We start from the raw sequence: 19945 nt of genomic DNA, 5'->3' as shown, positions 1-19945 counted from the left end.
GCCAGGCGGGAGCCGTGCGGGGGTGACGGGGCCAGGCGGGAGCCGTGCGGGGGTGACGGGGCCAGGCGGGAGCCGTGCGGGGGGTGACGGGGCCAGGCGGGAGCCGTGCGGGGGTGACGGGGCCAGGCGGGAGCCGTGCGGGGGTGACGGGGCCAGGCGGGAGCCGTGCGGGGGTGACGGGGCCAGGCGGGAGCCGTGCGGGGGTGACGGACACCGGGTGGGTCTCTGCTCACTCAGAGCACACGCCCTGTTTGAGGGGACAGCCCCAGCTCAGCCCCACACTCGTCATGATGTGTGTGGAACTGGGTCCAGCTGTTTTTGCAAACAAAGCCAGAAATCTGTATTTTTATGTGAAGTCTCCTATTTTTAAATGTTGATCATGAATTTAGATATTTTTTTAAAAAAATGCTGTGTGGGCCAAACAAGACATCTTTGAGGGCTGGCTTCGGCCTCTTGGCAGCTTGTTAGAGAAGCCACTTGTTTTACCGGGAGGGAAACTGAGGCACGGGGGGGCCTTCCCGGGGTCCCGCAGCAACAGAGCTGGACCTCAGGGCTGCTGGCGTGCAGTGCAGCTCCTGTTCGAGGCCAACCTTGTCCCCTGTGAGCCTCAGTCCCCGTGCCTCTGACGGAGGCACCCCGGCCCCCTGTCATTCTACACCAAGCGGCCCGCGAGGTGGAGGGCCCGCCCCCTGCCCTGATCGCTCTCCACCTGCTGTGTGACACCGCATGTCCCAGCTCCTCTCTGGGCTCAACGTCTCAGCTGAAGATGGGGGGCTGGGGGCTCAGTGACCCCCAGAGCCCCTCCCGCCTGTTCTCCGAGGCCTCGGACCATCCCCTCCCAGCACCCCCTGGATCCCTGCCTCTGAGCTTCCAGTGTTGACATTTCACAAACAGCACCTGTCACGGAGCCCCTTCCAGCCTCAGAGGTCTTCAGGGGGCGTGCAATTTGCCATGACTTATTGATTTGACCTGTTAAACTGATGTGTTTGGTGGTGGTGGGGGGATGTTATCTCTTGAAATACCATTGGGTGTTGAGATTTCCTATGATTTTTGTGACAGTCCCCTCCACTCCCAGTAAGGGTTTTATTTGTCCGGTGGCTGGGACGTCTGTTTCAGACCGGCTACTCCTCCGCCACATCCCGCGGGAATGACGACGACAGTGAAAGGACCGGCTAACATAGGGGTCCCCAAACTACGGCCCGCGGGCCACATGCGGCCCCCTGAGACCATTTATCCAGCCCCCGCCACACTTCCGGAAGGGGCACCTCTTTCATTGGTGGTCAGTGAGAGGAGCATAGTTCCCATTGAAATACTGGTCAGTTTGTTGATTTAAATTTACTTGTTCTTTATTTTTAAATATTGTATTTGTTCCTGTTTTGTTTTTTTACTTTAAAATAAGATATGTGCAGTGTGCATAGGGATTTGTTCATAGTTGTTTTTTTTATAATCCGGCCCTCCAATGGTCTGAGGGACAGTGAACTGGCCCCCTGTGTAAAAAGTTTGGGGACCCCTGGACTAACGCTTCTGTCTCATCGGCTATGTGCCAGACTCTGTCCTTAGCACTTAACTCCTCAGTGAACCCAATTCCTCCTCACAACAGGCCACGAAGTGGTTAATACAGCCCCAACTCACAGCGAGGGAACAGGTGCAGCGGGAACGTATGTACCGCTTGCCCAGGCTCCCGGCTCGTGACTGGCAGAGCGGGCATCAACCTGGGTGGCCCGGTGCAGGTCTGTCCTCCTCACTCCTGCGCCTCACGGCCTCTTCTCGTTATTATCGTTGCTAATAATGATACTTATTAGAAAGTGATGCTAATATATACTGAGCTTTCTGGAATATTTTCCAAGTGTCAGGCTTGGATGATTTATAGATACCGTCTCATGGAATGCTCATGACAAGTCTATGATGCTCATTTTTCAAATGAGGAGACCGAGACAGAGGGGATCAGGCCCTCAGCCAAGGTCACACAGCCCAGGCGTGCCCATCGTCCTTGGTGTTGCCGCTGGCCCAGGAGCCGGCTCTGGGAGCCGCCGTGACAGGGGAGGGCTCGGGCGAGAGGGAGACGGTTTCTTGCGAGCCCATCAATTCCATCAATAGAGGGTCAGAGTTGGTGTCACAAAGCTGTTTTTTAAAAAGGCAAAAAGTGCAGCTAACAGGATTAGCTGTCACCCCACAGACCCCGCACCTGATGAAAAATCATTTCATTTCTTCTGCTGTTGGAGGTCACCTGTTCTCAGCTGCACGTCCAGCCGTTGGTGGCAAGTTCCAGAGACGACTCGAGACAATCATCTTCGTGATTAGCGAGCCTTTCTGGTGTCACCAAGGCAAGGCCTCCCTGCCCCCCGGGAGCCCCCACCCCCACCCCCACCCCCGGAGGCTGCCAGCCTCGCCCTCCCGACTCCCTTTGGTCGCCTGGCGCGGCCGGGAGAGTGAGCTCCAGGATGCTCGTCACCGGGCGCCGAGCAGTGCCCGCTGTCCCTCTCCACTCGCTCTCTGTCTGCCGGGCACCGACCCCTGCTGTGTGCGTGCGCGTCAGCATCACCCGGGGTGGGGGTGGGGAGGGGGGGGCGTTAAACCACAGGGCGGCCCCCTCTCAGAGCTGCTGAGTCAGTAAGTCTGGGTGAGGCCCAGGAATTTGCCTCCCAAGTTCCCAAGTGCTGCTGCTGCGGCCATTTGCTGGTCAGGCAGCCACGCTGAGACCCGTGGCTTCCATCCTTACTCTATTGAGGTCCTCGGCCACAAACACGATGTGTCAGGGAGGGTCTCTGCGGGGAACAGAACCCCCCAGACAGCTCATCTGAAGGCACTACAGATAATGAACGTGTCGGAAGGGCTGAGAGACGGAGGACCCCAAAGGCTGGCGACACGTGAGCTGTTCGCAGCCTCCTCGGGCAGGAAGGAGAAAAGGGCGGGAACGGTGTTCCCGAGCCCGTAAGAGCTGCCACTGTGACCGTGAGCCTCGGAGCTGTTGTCATGGGCAAGAGGATGAAGCCACCACCCAAGAAGGGGCTCAAGACAGCGAGGGAGCAATGGTGGGGGAGGGGGGAGGGGGGAGGGGAGAGGGGGGCGGGTGGCAGAGGACAGGAATCACCAGCACAGAAAGTAACTGTCAGAATGTTCCTCGAGTCTTCGGGGAAACTGCTGGAGATTCTGAGCCCTCTCATTGCTTGAAACAATTAACAAGTGTTGGAAAGTTGTTAAGGACACATTACCACCAAATAGAGACTCTTGATTGAGGTATTAATAATTTAAAATTAATGGAAAAGTGAATAGCTTCTTTTGCTCTTGGATTTAGGCAATTTAAGTTGTGGTTTAACTCACTTATCACCGTGGAGGTAGCACCTCCCTCTCCGCGTGGCCACCTGGGGTCACTTACTCGCCAGCTCCCGTGGGCACTGATTGAAGGCTGCTGCTGAGGCCGCTGGGCGGGGAGGCGCCACCCCCCATCCCCCTGCTGCGAAGGTGGGGGTGGGGCCCAGAGGCCAGGGCAAGCCTTGGTGCTGGTGGGTGGCCATGTGCAGGAATGCCGTGGGCAGGGAGGGTGGAACACCCATGATGCCACTACCTTCGCATGGCCCCCCCTGGATTAGTGACGGTCCTGGATCCCACCTGCCACTCTTTCTGCTCTTGCTCCGCATGCTTTTCAAAGGCATCTTAGCCACTCCCAGACCTCCAACTGCCCTCGATCGGGCAATCTCAGCAGGTGTTTCGTGAGCACCTTGTCCTGCCGGTGCCCCCACATCTCTGTCCGAGCCTTATCCGCCTCCCTCCAGGGATCCTGCAGCTGATGCGGCCTCTGCATGTCCAGCAGGGCCCCCTCCCCTTTGGGCCTCACCATCTTCTCATGCTCGGTGAAGCGCCTGACCGTCCATGCGGTTGCCCAAGCTAGAAGCACGGCACCTCTCTGCACTCCTCCCTGCCCTTTGCCACCACATTCACGGGTCAGCAGCCCACTGAGCCTGCCCTTCGGGAGGTTGTCAAGTTCCCAGCTTGTCCTCGCTCACGCCTTTGCCACGACCCGATCCGGCCCACCGCCGTCATCCTTTGCGTGGAGTGCAGCAGAAGCCTCTAGCCGGGTCCCGGACCCGCACACCCCTCCAGAAAGGGGCCCAGCACAGGTGTCCCTTGCTGAGACCTTCAGGACGGCCCCTGTCTGTTAGCACGGGACCAGCCCACCTCCCTGCTCCGGCTTCCAGTGTCCCCGAGACCTGCCTGCCCTTCCCTGTGGTCCCCTTCCCCACCACACCGGGTGGCCAGCTGGGCTCGGGGTTACTGAGAACCGAAGCCCCCCTACCCCCTTTCCCACTCAGTGGCCATCCTCTTGCAAGGATCCTGGCTCAGGAGTTGTCTGGGATGCCGGAGAACATACGATGAGAGCCGTGGCTGGGGAGCCCCACGCCCCACACCCAGACGGGCCCCTGAGAAGTGGCCACTCCATCCTGCCAGTTTACCTCTCTACCCGTGATGGTTCCGAGAGTCAGAGAGGCCTGGGTTTGAATCCAGCCTATACCACTATCCAGCTGTGTAGACCGGTTGCTTAATCCCTCTGACCCTAAGTTTGCTCATCTGTAAAATGGGTGCTACCTCGCTCCCTTGCAGGGCTGTTAGGGGGGCTGGGGAGAGAATGCCCGTGTGCGGTAGTGTCTGAGGTCTGACTCCCAGGAAGTAGGCCCTGAGGCGAGGAATCGGGCAGGTCAGGAGGGCTGGGGAGAGAATGCCCGTGAGCGGTAGTGTCTGAGGTCTGACTCCCAGGAAGTAGACCCTGAGGTGAGGAATCGGGCAGGTCTTGAATTGAGGAGATCCCCCAGGGAGAGTAGGAAGCTCCTGGGAAAGGGAGGAAGGCAAGTAAGGGGTCAGTATCAGGCCAGGGCCCTGGGAGACAGTGCTACTCTTGACCCTGGGGGTGGGTGGGGTCTCTAGTGTGGGTCACATCCCTAGGTTGTCACAGCCAGAGCCCTGGGGCAGGGCCACTTGGCCTGCTGCTGGTGGACATCAGCATAGAGGGAAGTGCGAGTTTGCAGGCACTTTCTGAACGAAGATGGCAAAACAGACTCCAGTTGCCCAAGGACGGTCTTCCAGGGAGGGAAACACGGAAAAGACACGCAAGCGGGCTGGGCGGAGCAGCGCCATCCGATCGGGGCATGGTGACCGCTTAGTTAGTAACGCTGGCTCTTTTTGCGACTATGACCGCTGCTATTAGCATAACAACAGCCACTCTTACTGTTACTAATGTTCTTGGCTTGGGTGGGCGAAGCTTTCAGACAGAGAAGCTCTGAGCCCAGTGAACAGACGAGGAAGTGAATCTGGCGGGAATGAGAAACATCGCCCCAGCCAGGCAGGCGTCTGAGAACCCGGTGCCTGTCTCTCCGTGGCTCGCTTACTTCCTGAGCACCCTGAGCCCCACGACCACCATCTCCTACCCCGTCTGCAAGAGCAGAGCCGGGCTGTGCGGTGAGGGAGGGGTGGAGGCCTGGCCCAGGGCCTGCCTGGGCACAGGCGGGCGCCTCCCGAGGGCGCGGGGCTGGCGCGGGAGAGGCGGCTGGCCAGCGAGGAAGAGGCGCAGGCCCCCGGGAGGGAGGCTGGCCCGGCGCGCCCTACATGCTGCCCGGTGGGCCCTGGGCCAGAGAAGGGCCCGGGAGGCTGCAAGTGTGTGCCCTGCCAGGGGGTGCTTTAGTAACATGCAGGCTGCCAAGTGCACATTATTCTCTTACGGAAATCCGGAGGATTGCCTGGGAGATGTGATATTTTTGTAGCAAAAAAAAAAAAAAAAAAGAAAAGAAAAGAAAAAATTCTCCAAAGCTTTACATGCCTCATTGTGCTAGGGGTGATAGTTGCTGTCTGAGAACCCATATTCTTCCTCGGCCAGCAGATAAGGACTGTGGAATCGCTGTGTGCTTGCTTCATTCATGAAAGAGTCTGTGTGGGGTGCCCCTAGGTCGTCCAGGCGGAAGGAACAGCCTGTGCAAAGGCAGAGAGGGAGGAGGGAACACCTTTGACAGTTTGGGAAAACAGAAAAGCTAAAAGATCAGGACTCTCGGTTGTAAGAGGTAAGAAATTCTACCTCTAACCGGCTTCAACAAAGACAAGGTATTTATTGATTGGTTCATGTGACAGAAAAAACAAATGACTGGCAGCTTCAGGCATGGCTGGCTCTAGAGGCTCAAACTATATTATAGGACACAGTCTCCCTCCATCTCTTGGCTCTGCCTTTTCCGCCATGCAGTGACCCAGTCAGTTCTATTCTTATATCTTCCCAGCCTCAAAAACAGTGGAAAGAAAGGGATTTTCCTTCCCAGTTGTTCCAGCAGAAGTCCTGTGGCTGACTTTTGTTGAAAAGTCAACAAAACACATTGACTTGGGTCATGCGTCATATCTCTGGCTGGGCAAGCCTGCTCCATGGTTCTTTCTCTGTAGTATGGACCTGGCTCAAATCATACGGTTAGGGTGGCTTGAAAGGTAAGCCACAGGGACTCATTCCACCTTCTGCTTTCTGCCTTTTTCCTCTGAAATCACATCTACTCCCGCAATGTTGGCTCTTCCGCTTGACTCTGTCTGTAGCCTTGACCTCTCTCTCGAGAGCCCCTGGGCTCTATTTCCAGTCCCCACTCCGTCCCTCCCGCACACCTGTCGTAGCACACAGGAACGAGCTCTCACTGTGGGCTAGGCAGGAGCTCTCCACCTTGCTGTGCAATCGAGTCTCACTGCACCACGATACTCTGAGGGGGTGTTGTTATTATCCTCGCTTTACAGAGAGGTTCATTCCTGAACGAATGAGGAGAGACCAGGCAGCACATGGAGCTCTGACTGGTCAGATATGAGTCATGGCGCCCCAACATGGAGCCAGGATGTGGGGTCAGCTGCATAGACCGAGAGAAAGAAGAGACTCTTCAAATAAAAAGCATGTGGAAGAAAGAAGGGAATAACATGGGATGGGAGAGACAGAAAATGCCCCCTAAACTAAGTAGCAAATGATAGTAACCCAATTGGGACCAAGTAAGAGGGAAACAGAGCTGTGCTATCTTAGGGAATATGAACTCATATTTGAACAGCCACCACTGGAAGGACAAGGTGCAGCTGGCCTCCGGGAACTGCTGGAACCAGGCACCCACACTGTCAGAGTGGCCTCGCATCTGAGCCCTTTCCCTGTCTACTCCCATCTTTCCAAGCATTTGTTCTCAGGGAAGGGCTTTGATTGGCTAATTCTAGGTCATGTGATCATATTAGCTCGATCAGCTATGTCCAGGAGAGTGGGACCACAGCAGACCATGGCAGCTCCCGGGAGAGCAACGAGGTTGAAGCTGTGGGAGTGGCCGTGTTGCTTTATAGAAAGAAGTGGAGCAGCATACCGGGCAGATAAAAATATAAGTGCCCCTTGAGGGTAAGCACGATGTGGATCTGAGTTGGGGTGCTTATAGCTGCAGGTAACAGAACATCACGCGGACCATCTTACCCCAGACACAAGTCCTCAGGGCTGGGGATCGCTGGTCCAGTGAGGTCCCCTTTCTAGCGGTCTGCTCGGTAGTGACAGTGTCAGTTTCATCCTAAGGCTGGTGCCCGCCTCACCACAGATGGCTCCCGGTGGCAGTCACCTAACAGCTGAGAAGAGGAAGAGAAGCTCTTGCGTAGTTACAGGGTACAAGTCCTCCCCTCCCATCTCACTGGGCTCACATACTGGTCACACGCCAGCCGTCACCCCACAGCGCCACGGCCCATTGACGTAGGCTTGGATTCCTGAGCTGGCCCCGTGAGGGGGGATGCGTGGCCAAGGGGGTCTTACCCCAATCAGGTCCCAGCCTGCAGCTGAGGTCTGTTCTGAGACCCCTTGGTTCCCCGACCAAAGGGCGTGGGCGGGCTGCACCCGGGAGCACCTACCCCGAGCGTCCCCTCCTCTCACCGCCTCCGCTTCTGCCGTGCAGGGGTCCTGTGGCTGTCGGTGGTCTCCGAGGTGCTCTACATCCTCCTGCTGGTGGTCGGCTTCAGCCTCATGTGTCTCGAGCTCTTCCACTCCAGCAATGTCATCGACGGGCTCAAGCTCAATGCCTTTGCGGCCGTCTTCACGGTGCTCTCAGGTAAGGCAGGGGCCCCGGGCGGGAGCAAGACACGCCATCAATAACCCTGCAGTGGCAAAGGGGGCACTGGAGCCGCCCTTGGGCTGAGGCCTGGCTGTTCCATCCGGATGACCCTGGGCCAATCACTGCTCTTCTCTGAGCCTCAGTGTTACACTTTATAAAATGGGACACTTGCTCACTCGGCACGTGCTTATCGAGGACCTGTCGGGTACCAGGCAGTGTGCTAAGGATGAATACTGGGTTGTAGTAACGAGCAGAAGCAGACAGTTTCGTGGAGCTTAACCTGCCTTGGCAGAGAGAGGTGGGTTTGCTGGCGATTTGTTCAGGAGACGACCGTCCCAGGGCTTGGTGACAGACGGGATCTGTGGCACAAGGGACAGGGAGGTGGCCGTGAGAATGGGCGGGCGGTGGTGACTTTCACAAGGGTATAAAAAGGGAGCCTGTTCGGGGGGCTTTTAGTGCTTTGGCCTTTGAGACATCCACCTGGAGATGCCCAACAGGAAGCTGGATCCGCAAACTCATCCGGAAGCTTGGGGGCGAGTGTGAGGTGGGCAGAGAATGTGGGGTGCCACAGAGCCACGGACTCTGAGGGTGTGAGGGAGAACGGGGTGGCCAGTGGCATCGTATCAGTCAGGGAGGTGGAGGTGGAGGGCTCCGGGAAAAAGCCGCTGGATTCGGCGGCCAGGTGCCAAGGGGTTCTAACAGATCCGGGTCACGTGGGGTGACGCGGGACCGGACCGTGCCGGAGAGGAATAGGGGACTATAAATGCAGCCTCACGCAGCCTGACAGATAGAGCGGTGGCTTGGCCGTGTACGACAGCTGTTCCTAAAAAGCCCGATGGAAATTGAATTTCTATAAATCTAATCCTGTTCTTCATGCACTGGAAGAATTCTCTATTTAATGAAACCGAAACGCTAAGCCCTTGGTAAGGGAGATAATCGCCCCCTAATTGAGGTGACTATACAACAGAGGGGACCCTCAAAGCAAAGAGAGCTGAATTCAAGAAACTATAGCACGTTCCATAGATCAAAACATGCGTGACCTGTCATTCCCAGGGTGTGGGAAATCTAACCATAACAGTAAAGGGGAAAAAAAGAGAGAAAGAGAGAAAAGAAGAGAAAGATACAGTGACCCTCCGAAACAGTGGCGAGTTTGGCTCCCGTTCACCTCACTCCCAGCTGTTCCGGACAGGAGAACTGTTTCTTCTTTTTTTTCCCCTATCTTTTATTTTTTTACTCAACTGACATTCACTGAAGGCCCGCTGGACAGCAGGCACCACAGCAGGATTGGGGGCGTCGACGGGGGAAGGCAGACGGCAGAGTCCTTGCCCTCCTGACGTGTGCAGTCTGGAAGAGAGAGAGACTCGTCAGATGACCATCACAGAGTGCGCTGACCTCCGTGTACCGGCGTGCAGAGCCCTGCAGGAGCGGCCCCCGTGTTTGCCCCGGGGGGGTGGGAACGGGCAGGGCAGGGCACGGGAAAGGCACCGCTGGAGCTGAGACTTGGAAACAATGTGTTTGCCTGATGGACAACTTGGGGAGGCCGTTCCAGGCGGAGGGAAGAGCGTGGGCGAAGGCCTAGGGCGGCGGTGGTCTATCCTGGGACCCTCAAGGAGCCCAGAGCGCCCGGAAGGCAGAGAGTGGGGAGAGTAGGAGAGCCGGGATGGGAGACTGGAGAGCTGGGGTGGAGGGGAGCTCGATGCTCTGCAGTGGTCTTGTCGGGGGCTTCGCCTCTCCTGTTTTTCCCCTCCGCTAAACACCAAGAGCCGCCTTCATTATGCCAAGCATCCAGCGCCCCTCACCGCCCCCACCCCCACCCAGCCAGCTCACTCATCACGAAACAAAAGCTGGTGGTCGCCCGAGGCAGCCATCTTCAGTTCCTCCAGCATGCCTCTCATGGGGTGGGGCTGGGGCCTCTTTCCCCTACCTCAAAGGGCTTATCAAAGTTCTCCCCTGGTTACAACTAATGAAATTGAAGCAGTAATCAAAAACTCCCAATAAACTCAAGTCCTGGACCAGATGGCTTCACAGGTGAGCCATCATTCATTCCATCATCATTTCCAAACATCCAAACGAGAACTAACACCCATCCATCTCAAGCTATTCCAAAAAATTCAAGAGGAGGGAAGACTCCCAAGCTTATTTTACAAGGCATGCCTTATCCTACTTCCAAAACGAGAAAAAGGCACTATAGGCCCTGGCCAGTTGTCTCAGTGGTAGAGTGTCAGCCCAGCATGTGGGTGTCCTGCGTTTGATTCCTGGTCGAGGTACACAGAAGCAACCATCTACTTCTCCATCCATCCCCCTCCCTCCCTCTCTCTTCCTCTCCCAAAGCCATGGCTCAGTTGGTTTGAGTGTGTTGGCCCTGGGAGATGAGAATGGCTCTGTGGAGCCTCTGCCTCAGGTCCTAAAAATAGCTTGGTTTTGAGCATGGCTCCAGATAAGCAGAGCATCGGCCCCAGACAAGGGTCACTGGGTGGATCCCAGTCAGGGAATATGCAGGAATCTGTCTCTCCATCTCCTTTCCTCTCACTTAGAAAAGAAGAAGAAGAAGAAAAAAAGAGACACTACAAAGAAAGAAAATTAAAGGCCAATATCCCTGATGAGCATAGATGCTAAAATCTTTAACAAATAATTAGCAAGCCAGATCCAGAAATACATTGAAAAGATCATACAGCCTGACCAGCCGGTGGCGCAGTGAATAGAGCGTCAGACTGGAATGCGGAGGATCTAGGTTCGAGACCCCAAGGTCACCAGCTTGAGCGCGGGCTCATCTGGTTTGAGCAAAGCTCACCAGCTTGGACCCAAGGTCACTGGCTTGAGCAAGGGGTTACTCGGTCTGCTGTAGCCCCATGGTCAAGGCACATATGAGAAAGCAATCAATAAACAACTAAGGTATCTCAACAAAAAACTGATGATTGATGCTTCTCATCTCTCTCCATTCCTGTCTGTCTGTCCCTATCTATCCCTCTTCTGACTCTCTCTCTCTGTTTCAGTAAAAAATTAAAAAAAAACCCAAAAAACAAAACAAAAACAAACAAATAAAAAGATCATACACTGTGATCAAATGGGACTTATTCCAGGGGATGCAAGATTGCTACAATATCCACAAATCAATAAACACGAAACACCACATAAACAATAAAGGGTAAGATCAATAATCAAATCAGTAGATGCAGAAAAGACCTTTAATAAAATCCAACACCCACTTATGATAAAAACTCTCAGCAAAGTGGGAATGACAGGAACGTACCTCAACATAATAAAGGCTATCTATGACAAACCCACAACCAACATTATATTCAATGTGTTAAAACTAAAGCATTTCCCTTTAGATCGGAAACAACACAGGGATGTCTGCTATCAGCACTCATATTCAACATAGTACTGGAGTCTCAGCCACAGCAATCAGACAAGAAGAAGAACTAAAAGGCATCCAAATTGGAAAGGAAGATGTAAACTGTCATTATTTACAGAAGACGTGATACTGTATATAGAGAACCCTAACGATTCCACCAAAAACCTACTAGAACTGATAAATGAATTCATGAAAGTAGCAGGAGACAAATTAAATATCCAGAAATTAGTTGCATTTTATACACCAATACTAAACTATCAGAAAGGGAAACGGAGAAAACAATCTTATTTACAATTGCGTAAAGAAAACCTAGGAGTAAATTTAACCAAGACAAATTTTAAGACACTGAAGAAGATACAAATAAGTGGAAGCATATACAGTATTCATGGATAAAAAGAATTAACATCATTAAAATGTCAATACTACCCCCAAAAAATCTATGGATTTCAATGCAATTTCTAACAAGATAGTTATGGCATATTTCACAGAACTAGAAAAATATTTCAAAAATTTATATGGAAACACAGAAGATCCCAAGTAGCCACAATCTTAAGAAAGAAGAACAAAGTTGGAAGAATTACTCTACCTGATATCAAACTATAATACAAGGCCATAGTAATCACTGGCATAAAAACGAACATATACACAGCTGATCAGGTGGTGGCGCAGTGGATGGAGCATCGGGACTGGGATGCAAAGGACCCAGATTTGAAACCCTGAAGTCGCTGGCTTGAGCGCAGGCTCATCTGGTTTGAACAAGGGGTCACTCGGTCTGCTGTAGCCCCCGGGTCAAGGCACATATGGGAAAGGAATCAATGAACAACTAAGGAGCCACAACAAAGAATTGATGCTCCACATCTCTTTCCCTTCTGTCTGTCTTTCCCTATCTGTGTCTCTCTCTCTCTCTCTGTCTCTATCACAAAAAAAGAAAAAGAAAGACGAACATAGCCTGACCAGGTAGTGGTACAGTGGATAGAGCGTTGGACTGGGATGCAGAAGGACCCAGGTTTGAGACCCTGAGGTCGCCAGCTTGAGCGTGGGCTCATCTGGCTTGAGCAAAAAGCTCACCAGCTTGGACCCAAGGTCACTGGCTTGAGCAAGGGGTTACTTGGTCTGCTGAAGGCCCACGGTTAAGGCACACATGAGAAAGCAATAAATGAACAACTAAGGTGTCGCAATGAAAAACTGATGATTGATGCTTCTCATCTCTCTCCGTTCCTGTCTGTCTGTCCCTGTCTATCCCTCTCTCTGACTCTCTCTCTCTGTCCCTGTAAAAAAAAAAGAAAGAAAGAAAGAAAGAAAGACGAACATATACATCAATGGAACATAACAGAGAGCCCAGAAATAAACCCATGCCTTTGTGGTCAATTGATATTTGACAAAGGAGGCAAAAACATACAATGGGGTAAAGATAGTTTATTCAATAAATGGTGTTGGGAAAATTACACAGATATGTGCAAAAAAAAAATGAAACTAGACCACTTTGGTACACCATACACAAGAATAAACTCAAAATGGTTTAAAGACTTAAATGTTAGACTTGAAACCATAAAAACATCATAGAAGGGCCCTGGCCAGATAGCTTGGTTGGCTGGAACATCGTTACAAAGTGCAGAGATTGTTGATTCAACCCCTGGTCAGGGCACATACAGGAACAGACTGATGTTTCTCTCTCTCTCTAAAAAATTAATAAATAAAAAATTTAAAAAACCATAGAAGGAAAAAAACCCAAAAAATCCTAGAAAAAAACACAGGCAATAAAATCTTGGACATTTCTCATAGCAATATTATTTCTGATACAACTTTTAAGGCAAGGGAAACAAAGGAATAAAACAAATATAACTATATCAAACTAAAAAGATTTTTTACGGCAAAGAAAACCAACAAAACAAAAGGGCAAGCTACTGACAGAAGAAGATACTTACCAATAATACATCTGATAAATGGTTTATATCCAAAATTTATAAAGAACTCGTATAACTCAAACGCCAGAAATACACACAATCCAATTTTAAAATGGGCAAAGGACCCGAAAAGACACTTCTCTGAAGAGAACACACAAATGGCCCGATAGACATATGAAAAGATGCTCAACATCACTAATCATCAGAGGAATGCAACTTAGAACCATAATGAGATATCACCTCACACCTGTCAGAATGGCGCTCATCAATAAATCAACAAACAACAGGTGTTGGCGAGGATGTGGAGAAAAGGGAATCCTCCTGCATTGTTGGTGGGAATGCAGATTGGTGCAGCCACTGTGGAAAGCGGTGTGGAGTTTCCTCAAAAAATTAAAAATGGAACTTGCCTTATGACCCACCAATTCTTCTTCTGGGAATATATCCAAAGAAACCCGAATCACTAATTAGAAAGACTACATACATCCCTATCTATGTTCATTGCAGTGTTATTGACAACAGCCAAGATTTGGAAGCAGCCCAAGTGCCCATCAGTAGCTGAGTGGATAAAAAAGTAGGATCCCACAATGGAATACTACTCTGCCATAGGAAAGAAGGAGAGCTTATGTTTTGCGGCAGCATGGATGGACCTGGAGAGCGTTATGCTAAGTGAAATAAGCCAGTCAGAGAAAGACAAGTACTATATGATTTCACTCCTATGTATAACGAACAAAATAAAGTAACATAACAGAAACAGACTCATAGATACAGAGAGCAGACTGACATCGGTTAGCAGGGAGGGTTGGGGAACTGGATCAAAAAAAGTGAAGGGATTAAGCAAAGAAAATAAAAAGAACCAAAAAGTTTTCATCCCTCCAAAAGCAAAAAAAAAAAAAAAACCCAAAAAACAAAACAAAAAACTCCCCCAGTTTTCTTCTATCGGGAAGTCCCACTGCTAAAGAAAATAAGATTGTCTCTGTAATTTCAGGCGGATATAGGATGCAGGGCTCGGGAGGTTAATTGGCTTGCGCGAGGTTACGCAGCTGGTCAATTGTGGAGCTGGGATTAGACCCGAGTCCTGCCGCCTTCAGAGCCTGTTCTCTTTTCAGAGGCTGGAGCTGCAGGCGTGACCAGGCAGGAGGGAGAAGACTTTCAAGTCCTCAGAAAACAGTAACGGGGAAGTACGTGGCAGCCGGGTGATGAAACAAAACCGAAGTAGCAGGTGGCGGAGAGAAATAACTTTGTACTCACGCCTGGGAGAAGATAAGCCAGGGAGAAACACGGAACCCAGACAGAGCCCAGCCGAGCCGCGACCTTCCTGACACGGAGGAAGCGGGAAGCTGGCCCTCTGGGAGCCCCCTGAGAGCAGGGCAGGGCTGGGGAAGGGCTGGAAGGAGGTGGGTGGGCTTCTGGTTTGCCCCTACCGCAGGGGAAGGAGTGGGCGAGTGGGGCTGGGGAGAGCCTTTCGTTTGAGTCCTTGTGGGGACTAGCTTTTCAGTTCAAGGTCAATGCCTTTTAGGGTAGGGGAGAAAACACAGGAGGGGCAGGCCCTACTCGAATCAGTTAGTAGAACTAGTTATTAGCATGACCCCACTGGTTACGTTTAATCGTAACAGCCAAGACTGACTTGAGGTACTCCGTGCGCCGGCACAGGGCGAAGCCCGCCACGCGTGTTAATACCCTCGTGAGGGACGGACTGGCGTAGCCATTCTGCAGCTGGGGAAACCGACTCCTTCAGTCACATAGCTAGTGACTTGTTGATCCCCCCCCCCCCCCCCCAGAGCCTGCCACAGGGAGGGCTTTGGACAGGGATTAGCACGGGTCTTCAGGCTGTCATAAGCATTATTATTCTTCCTAGCTGTCCTTGAATAAACTGAGGGCAGGTCATGGCCGAGGGGACCAGTCCCTTCCCAGTGAGCCTAGGGCCCAGAGGTTCGGACTTCTCAGCCACCGAGGCAGGGGTGGCAGGTCTGTCTTCCTACCACCTGTCCCTGGTGGAAAGAGCGGGCTGTCCCCAGTGGTGGCCCTGCAGCTGTTGGGCCACAGGTCTAGAGCCCAGAGCTCACGGTATTTCTAGGAACCCACGGAATACTTACATTTTGACTGCTTTTAAAATCAGAAGGAAAAATGAACATAATAATAATAATGAGGACATAAGAATGAGTCTAGACTGGATTATATGTATTTGCATTTATACCACTGCAGTCACAAAATATAATTGTTACTGTTTCCTTTGTGAAAGATCATGGCAGAAGGGCCAGGGGACCATGAACGTTATCATGTGGCCATTCACGGAGCCACGGCTTTCTCTGAGGACCGAGCAAGACAAATTCCAGCCCAGCGCCACCCTAGCTCGTCCTGTGACTTCCGCAGAGAGGCACAGTCCCTTCCCCTGCAGACCATGGTCTTATATCCCAGGAGGATGGTGAGGGCAGGCTGGAAGAGGTCTGTTTTTCCCAGTTACCCCCCAAAAATGAGGCTGATCTACTTGGGAAGAAAAGAAAGTCATTTGGAGAATTCCGTGGGCATTTCCGGGAATTCATCAGACCTGTGGAGGAGTCAGCAAGAGTCTCATTGTGTTAAGTAGCAAGAAAAGGAAATTTTGCGATAAGACCAAAAATGACCAGGTAGCTCTTTGGAATCCCAGAAGCTAGAACCTTGTCTTTTATGTGATCTGGGCTGATTTGGCTACATAATAAAACCTATTTAACTGCACAGCGCACCACTATTAATCTTGAAATTCATTTCTTAACTTTCAACCATGTTTTACATATTACTTGGTTATATATGTCATTTGAACATTTCTGTTATAATTTCCCTTTTAAAAATGCAGAACGTTCTAAACTTAAGAGGTAGTTGAATATAGTGGGATGGAAATGGGAATGTTTCGCTGCTTTCGTGACCGAAACAGGGCTGGGGGATGTTTCCAGTGGGAATTGACGTCAGACTGGTAGATACCTTTCTCTGAAGGAGTTCTAACCTTCTGATGTTACAGTGACTTCAGAGAATTTTGATTGAGAAGCTTTAGGGTCTTACCCATTAGAAACACGCTTCATAAAAAGTTGTGGGAGTCGTTTGCGGAGTGAAGTGTGAGTTGAAGGGCAAACCCGCGAGGCGGACTCCACCAGCGTATTTTTTTTTTTTTTTTTGTATCTTTCTGAAGCTGAAATCGGGGAGAGACAGTCAGACAGACTCCCGCATGCACCCGACTGGGATCCACCCGGCACGCCCACCAGGGGGCGACGCTCTACCCACCAGGGGGCGATGCTCTGCCCCTCCGGGGTGTCGCTCTGCTGCGACCTGAGCCACTCTAGCACCTGGGGCAGAGGCCAAGAAGCCATCCCCAGCGCCGGGGCCATCTTTGCTCCAGTGGAGCCTCGGCTGTGGGAGGGGAAGAGGGAGACAGAGAGGAAGGAGAGGGGGAGGGGTGGAGAAGCAGATGGGCGCTTCTCCTGTGTGCCCTGGCCGGGAATCGAACCCGGGACTTCTGCACGCCAGGCCGACACTCTACCACTGAGCCAAACAGCCAGGGCCCACCAGCGTGTTTTGGACAGAGGTGTGGGGGCCTCTGGGCGTGGTGCCCGCACGTGTCTGGCAGATAAAGCGCTCTCCCTGGCCAGTCTCCAGCCCCAGCAGCCGTGATGCCTGTGAGTTTCCAGAGGGCATGCTTGTGGGGGCCGGAGGCATCCACCCCACCGCCTGGTCTGAGGCTGCGGCTGCCTCCGGTGGGTGCATGTGAGCGGAGGGCCGTCCGCTGTGCCTTTGCACTGGCTGCCAGGAGGCTGGCATCTGTTTTGTGTTCAGTTGTGGCAGCTTCCCCCAATCACAGTTCACTATAGTCTGAAATACCGCCCCGCCCCCCTTCCTGCCCACCTTCGCTTAACTGCTCGCCTTTTTTTTTTGTGGCATTTAGTCTCAGTGTGGTGATTTGTAACTTTCCCTGTAAACCGCCGCCATAATATTACAGGATGAGTTTCCTGAGACCCTAATTCCACTAGCCACCTGAAGGGACCCCTGCCCAGAGCCCCCTCTGCTCAGTTCCCTTGCTCTGGCCAGACTGGTTCTCTTGCCCATCTCTTAGTGAGCGAATAACTTTCATGTATTTTCGTGTCTAAAAGTGCAGAAGGTCTAAGTCAGAGAACTAGTATTTCCATATTATTAAAGATTCTTTTGATTATACATGGGACAAGAACCCAATCAAATCAGCTGAAGAGAAAAGGGGTGATGGTGATAATAATCTATTGGTCCATATAGTTGAAAAGTGCAGCTTCAGGCATGGCTGCATCCAGGCGATCAGGAATCTGTCCGAACCTCCAAACTCGGCCTTCTTCCGTGTCAGCCCCATTCGCAGTCCGGCCCCTCCATGCGGAGAGAGGGTGGGCACACGCAGCCCCCCTTCAGGCTTACATGAGATTCCCGAGGTAGAAAGAGCTTCTACAGAACCCCAACCAGGACTGGGATCGTGCCAGCGAGGTTCATAGGCTCGTTTCTGAACCGGTCGCCATTCCGCAGGATAAAAGGCTCTGATCAGCCAGCCTGGGTCTCTAGGCACAGCAGTGGCGTGGGCTTAGCCATGGACCAAGCAGGATTGTTGTGCAATGGTGGGCAGGTGGTTGCCCAAAGGAACTGGCTGACGATGGGTCCCAGTGGCTTGTCACCTTAGGATGTTTTCTGGAGGTCACCCCGGGAGTGGCAGAAGTCTTCACTTCGGCTCCTCCAAAGCAGACCCTAAGATGCAGATGTGGGTGCAAATAGTTTATTTGGGGAGGGATCCCAGGAAGAATGGGGGGAGGGTGGGGGAGGGAGACAGGACGCAGGAAAGCCAGTAAAGGAAGTGCTGATGAGCAGGTGACCACTGAGGGCCCCTGGGGTCCCATCCTGCTGGGGACCCTCTGTGAGGCTGTGTAGAACACCCTCAGAACTGTCCACCCAAGGGGACCAAGGGGACTGGCCACCTGCCCCTGTCCATCACTCGTTTAAGGTCTTGAGAGAGTAACCCCCAGAATTTCTGGCCTTCTCTACCTAAGAAAGCAAGTGTTTGAGAAAGGAAGCCACCACATGCGCGGGAAAGGCCACAGGTGCGCAGCTCTGGCACCACGGGCCAAGGGCGTACAGGTGGGATTGACAGCGTCCGCCACAGACAGTCAAACCGAGGCTAAGACGGGTGTACTGACGCCGACTGGTGCACAGCAGGGCAGTTCCGGTGCTGTCCGCTCAGAGCTCTCAGCAGATGCATGGTCCCAGCAAGAGAGCCCCACGGCCCGTACCAGCTGTAAGTTCAGGGGGTCCCGGGCCATCCTCACTCCCGGCCAGCGGGCTACAAGGCCAGGCTTCCCACAACCTACGAAGCTTGGCTCCTTCGCTGGAAGCAGTCACAGATCTCAGGAAGGTGCTGTCTGTGGGGCTGCAGTACTGCCATAGAGGATACACGTTGAGGCCGGCCAAAGGAAGAGCCCCCGAGGGGCTGGGAGGGTCTCAGGAGCAGAGTCTCCACGTCCCCCCACGCCCTGCCTGTGGAATCGGGGAGCATCACGCTCCCGGCAGGGGTCCCCAAACTTTTTACATAGAGGGCCAGTTTACTGTCCCTCAGATCGTTGGAGGGCCGCCACATACAGTGCTCCTCTCACTGACCACCAATGAAAGAGGTGGCCCTTCCGGAAGTGCAGTGGGGGGCCGGATAAATGGCCTCAGGGGGCTGCATGCGGCCCGCAGGCCATAGTTTGGGGACGCCTGCCTACAGCAATACATTCAACGACTAGGCAGCTCATTTGAGCCTGGGGTCCAGAGTGTTTATGGGGGGCTCATTATGTCAGTGTGATTGATTGAATCATTGACTCTGTGTGAACTCCAGCCCCCTCCTCCTCCCCTCCTGGAGGCCAGGCTGGCTCAAAGCCCTACCCCCCTAATTACATGGTAGCTCTTTCTGCTGCCCAGCCCCCATCCTGAGTCATCTCATGCATCAGCAGAAACGCAGGTGTGATCTGAGGGGCTCAACAACAAAGACACCCCTACTGCTCATGAAATTCCACGGATCTCGAGTCTCCCTCCTAGGAAGCAGGGGGAAGGTCGGCGAAATTCTCGATTATACCAAGTAGGGGTCCGTCCGGACGGGCAGACGGGGCCTCGCCTGCCTGCAGCTTGTGTTTCGTTCGACAGACTGGAGCCCAACGTGTGAGGGAGAGAGGGGCCTGGACGGTCCTCTCTGGTTTGGGACAAATGCCCGAAGCACTTGCAAGAAGGCTGGGTCTGCCTGGCCTTGGGTGGGGGTCCTGGCAGGCTACGCCCCCCCCCCCCAGGTTTGCCCCTCTCTCTGGCTGCCTGTCCCACCCACCCCCGCTGCCCTGTACCGCTAACCTGGCCGGCGCACTTCTCATCCCTGAGCCCGGGTGTGTGTGCGAGGAGCACGCGGCCCCTTCATTTCGGGAGAGGAACTTAATTTTAATGTCGTGCTTTTATCCTTCTGACCCAGTGGCAGACTTACCTTCAGCATCTCGGGGCCTTTGCCTGGGGCTGTGCCACAGCCGTCGCAGGCTATGTCAGAGGAAGGGGTGGGGTGGGGTGGTTAGTCTTTTCATCATTTTCATCATACAAGTCACGGTCCCTGACCGGCAACCCTT

General features: G+C 52.9%; 1 protein-coding gene across 2 annotated transcripts in view; it reads left to right on the top strand.

Annotated features, from left to right (window-relative positions):
- Positions 1 to 19945, top strand: part of GSG1L (GSG1 like) — a 213314-nt gene that overhangs the window by 119623 nt on the left and 73746 nt on the right. For both annotated transcript variants that reach the window (XM_066278403.1, XM_066278402.1), the window contains exon 3: positions 7917 to 8069. In XM_066278403.1, coding sequence (XP_066134500.1) covers positions 7917 to 8069 — 153 coding nt within the window. The remainder of the gene's footprint in view (positions 1 to 7916; positions 8070 to 19945) is intronic.

Source organism: Saccopteryx bilineata, chromosome 4 (assembly GCF_036850765.1).
Source record: "Saccopteryx bilineata isolate mSacBil1 chromosome 4, mSacBil1_pri_phased_curated, whole genome shotgun sequence".
Classification (NCBI taxonomy): Eukaryota; Metazoa; Chordata; class Mammalia; order Chiroptera; family Emballonuridae; genus Saccopteryx; species Saccopteryx bilineata.
This window is presented reverse-complemented; position numbering and strand designations above follow the sequence as displayed.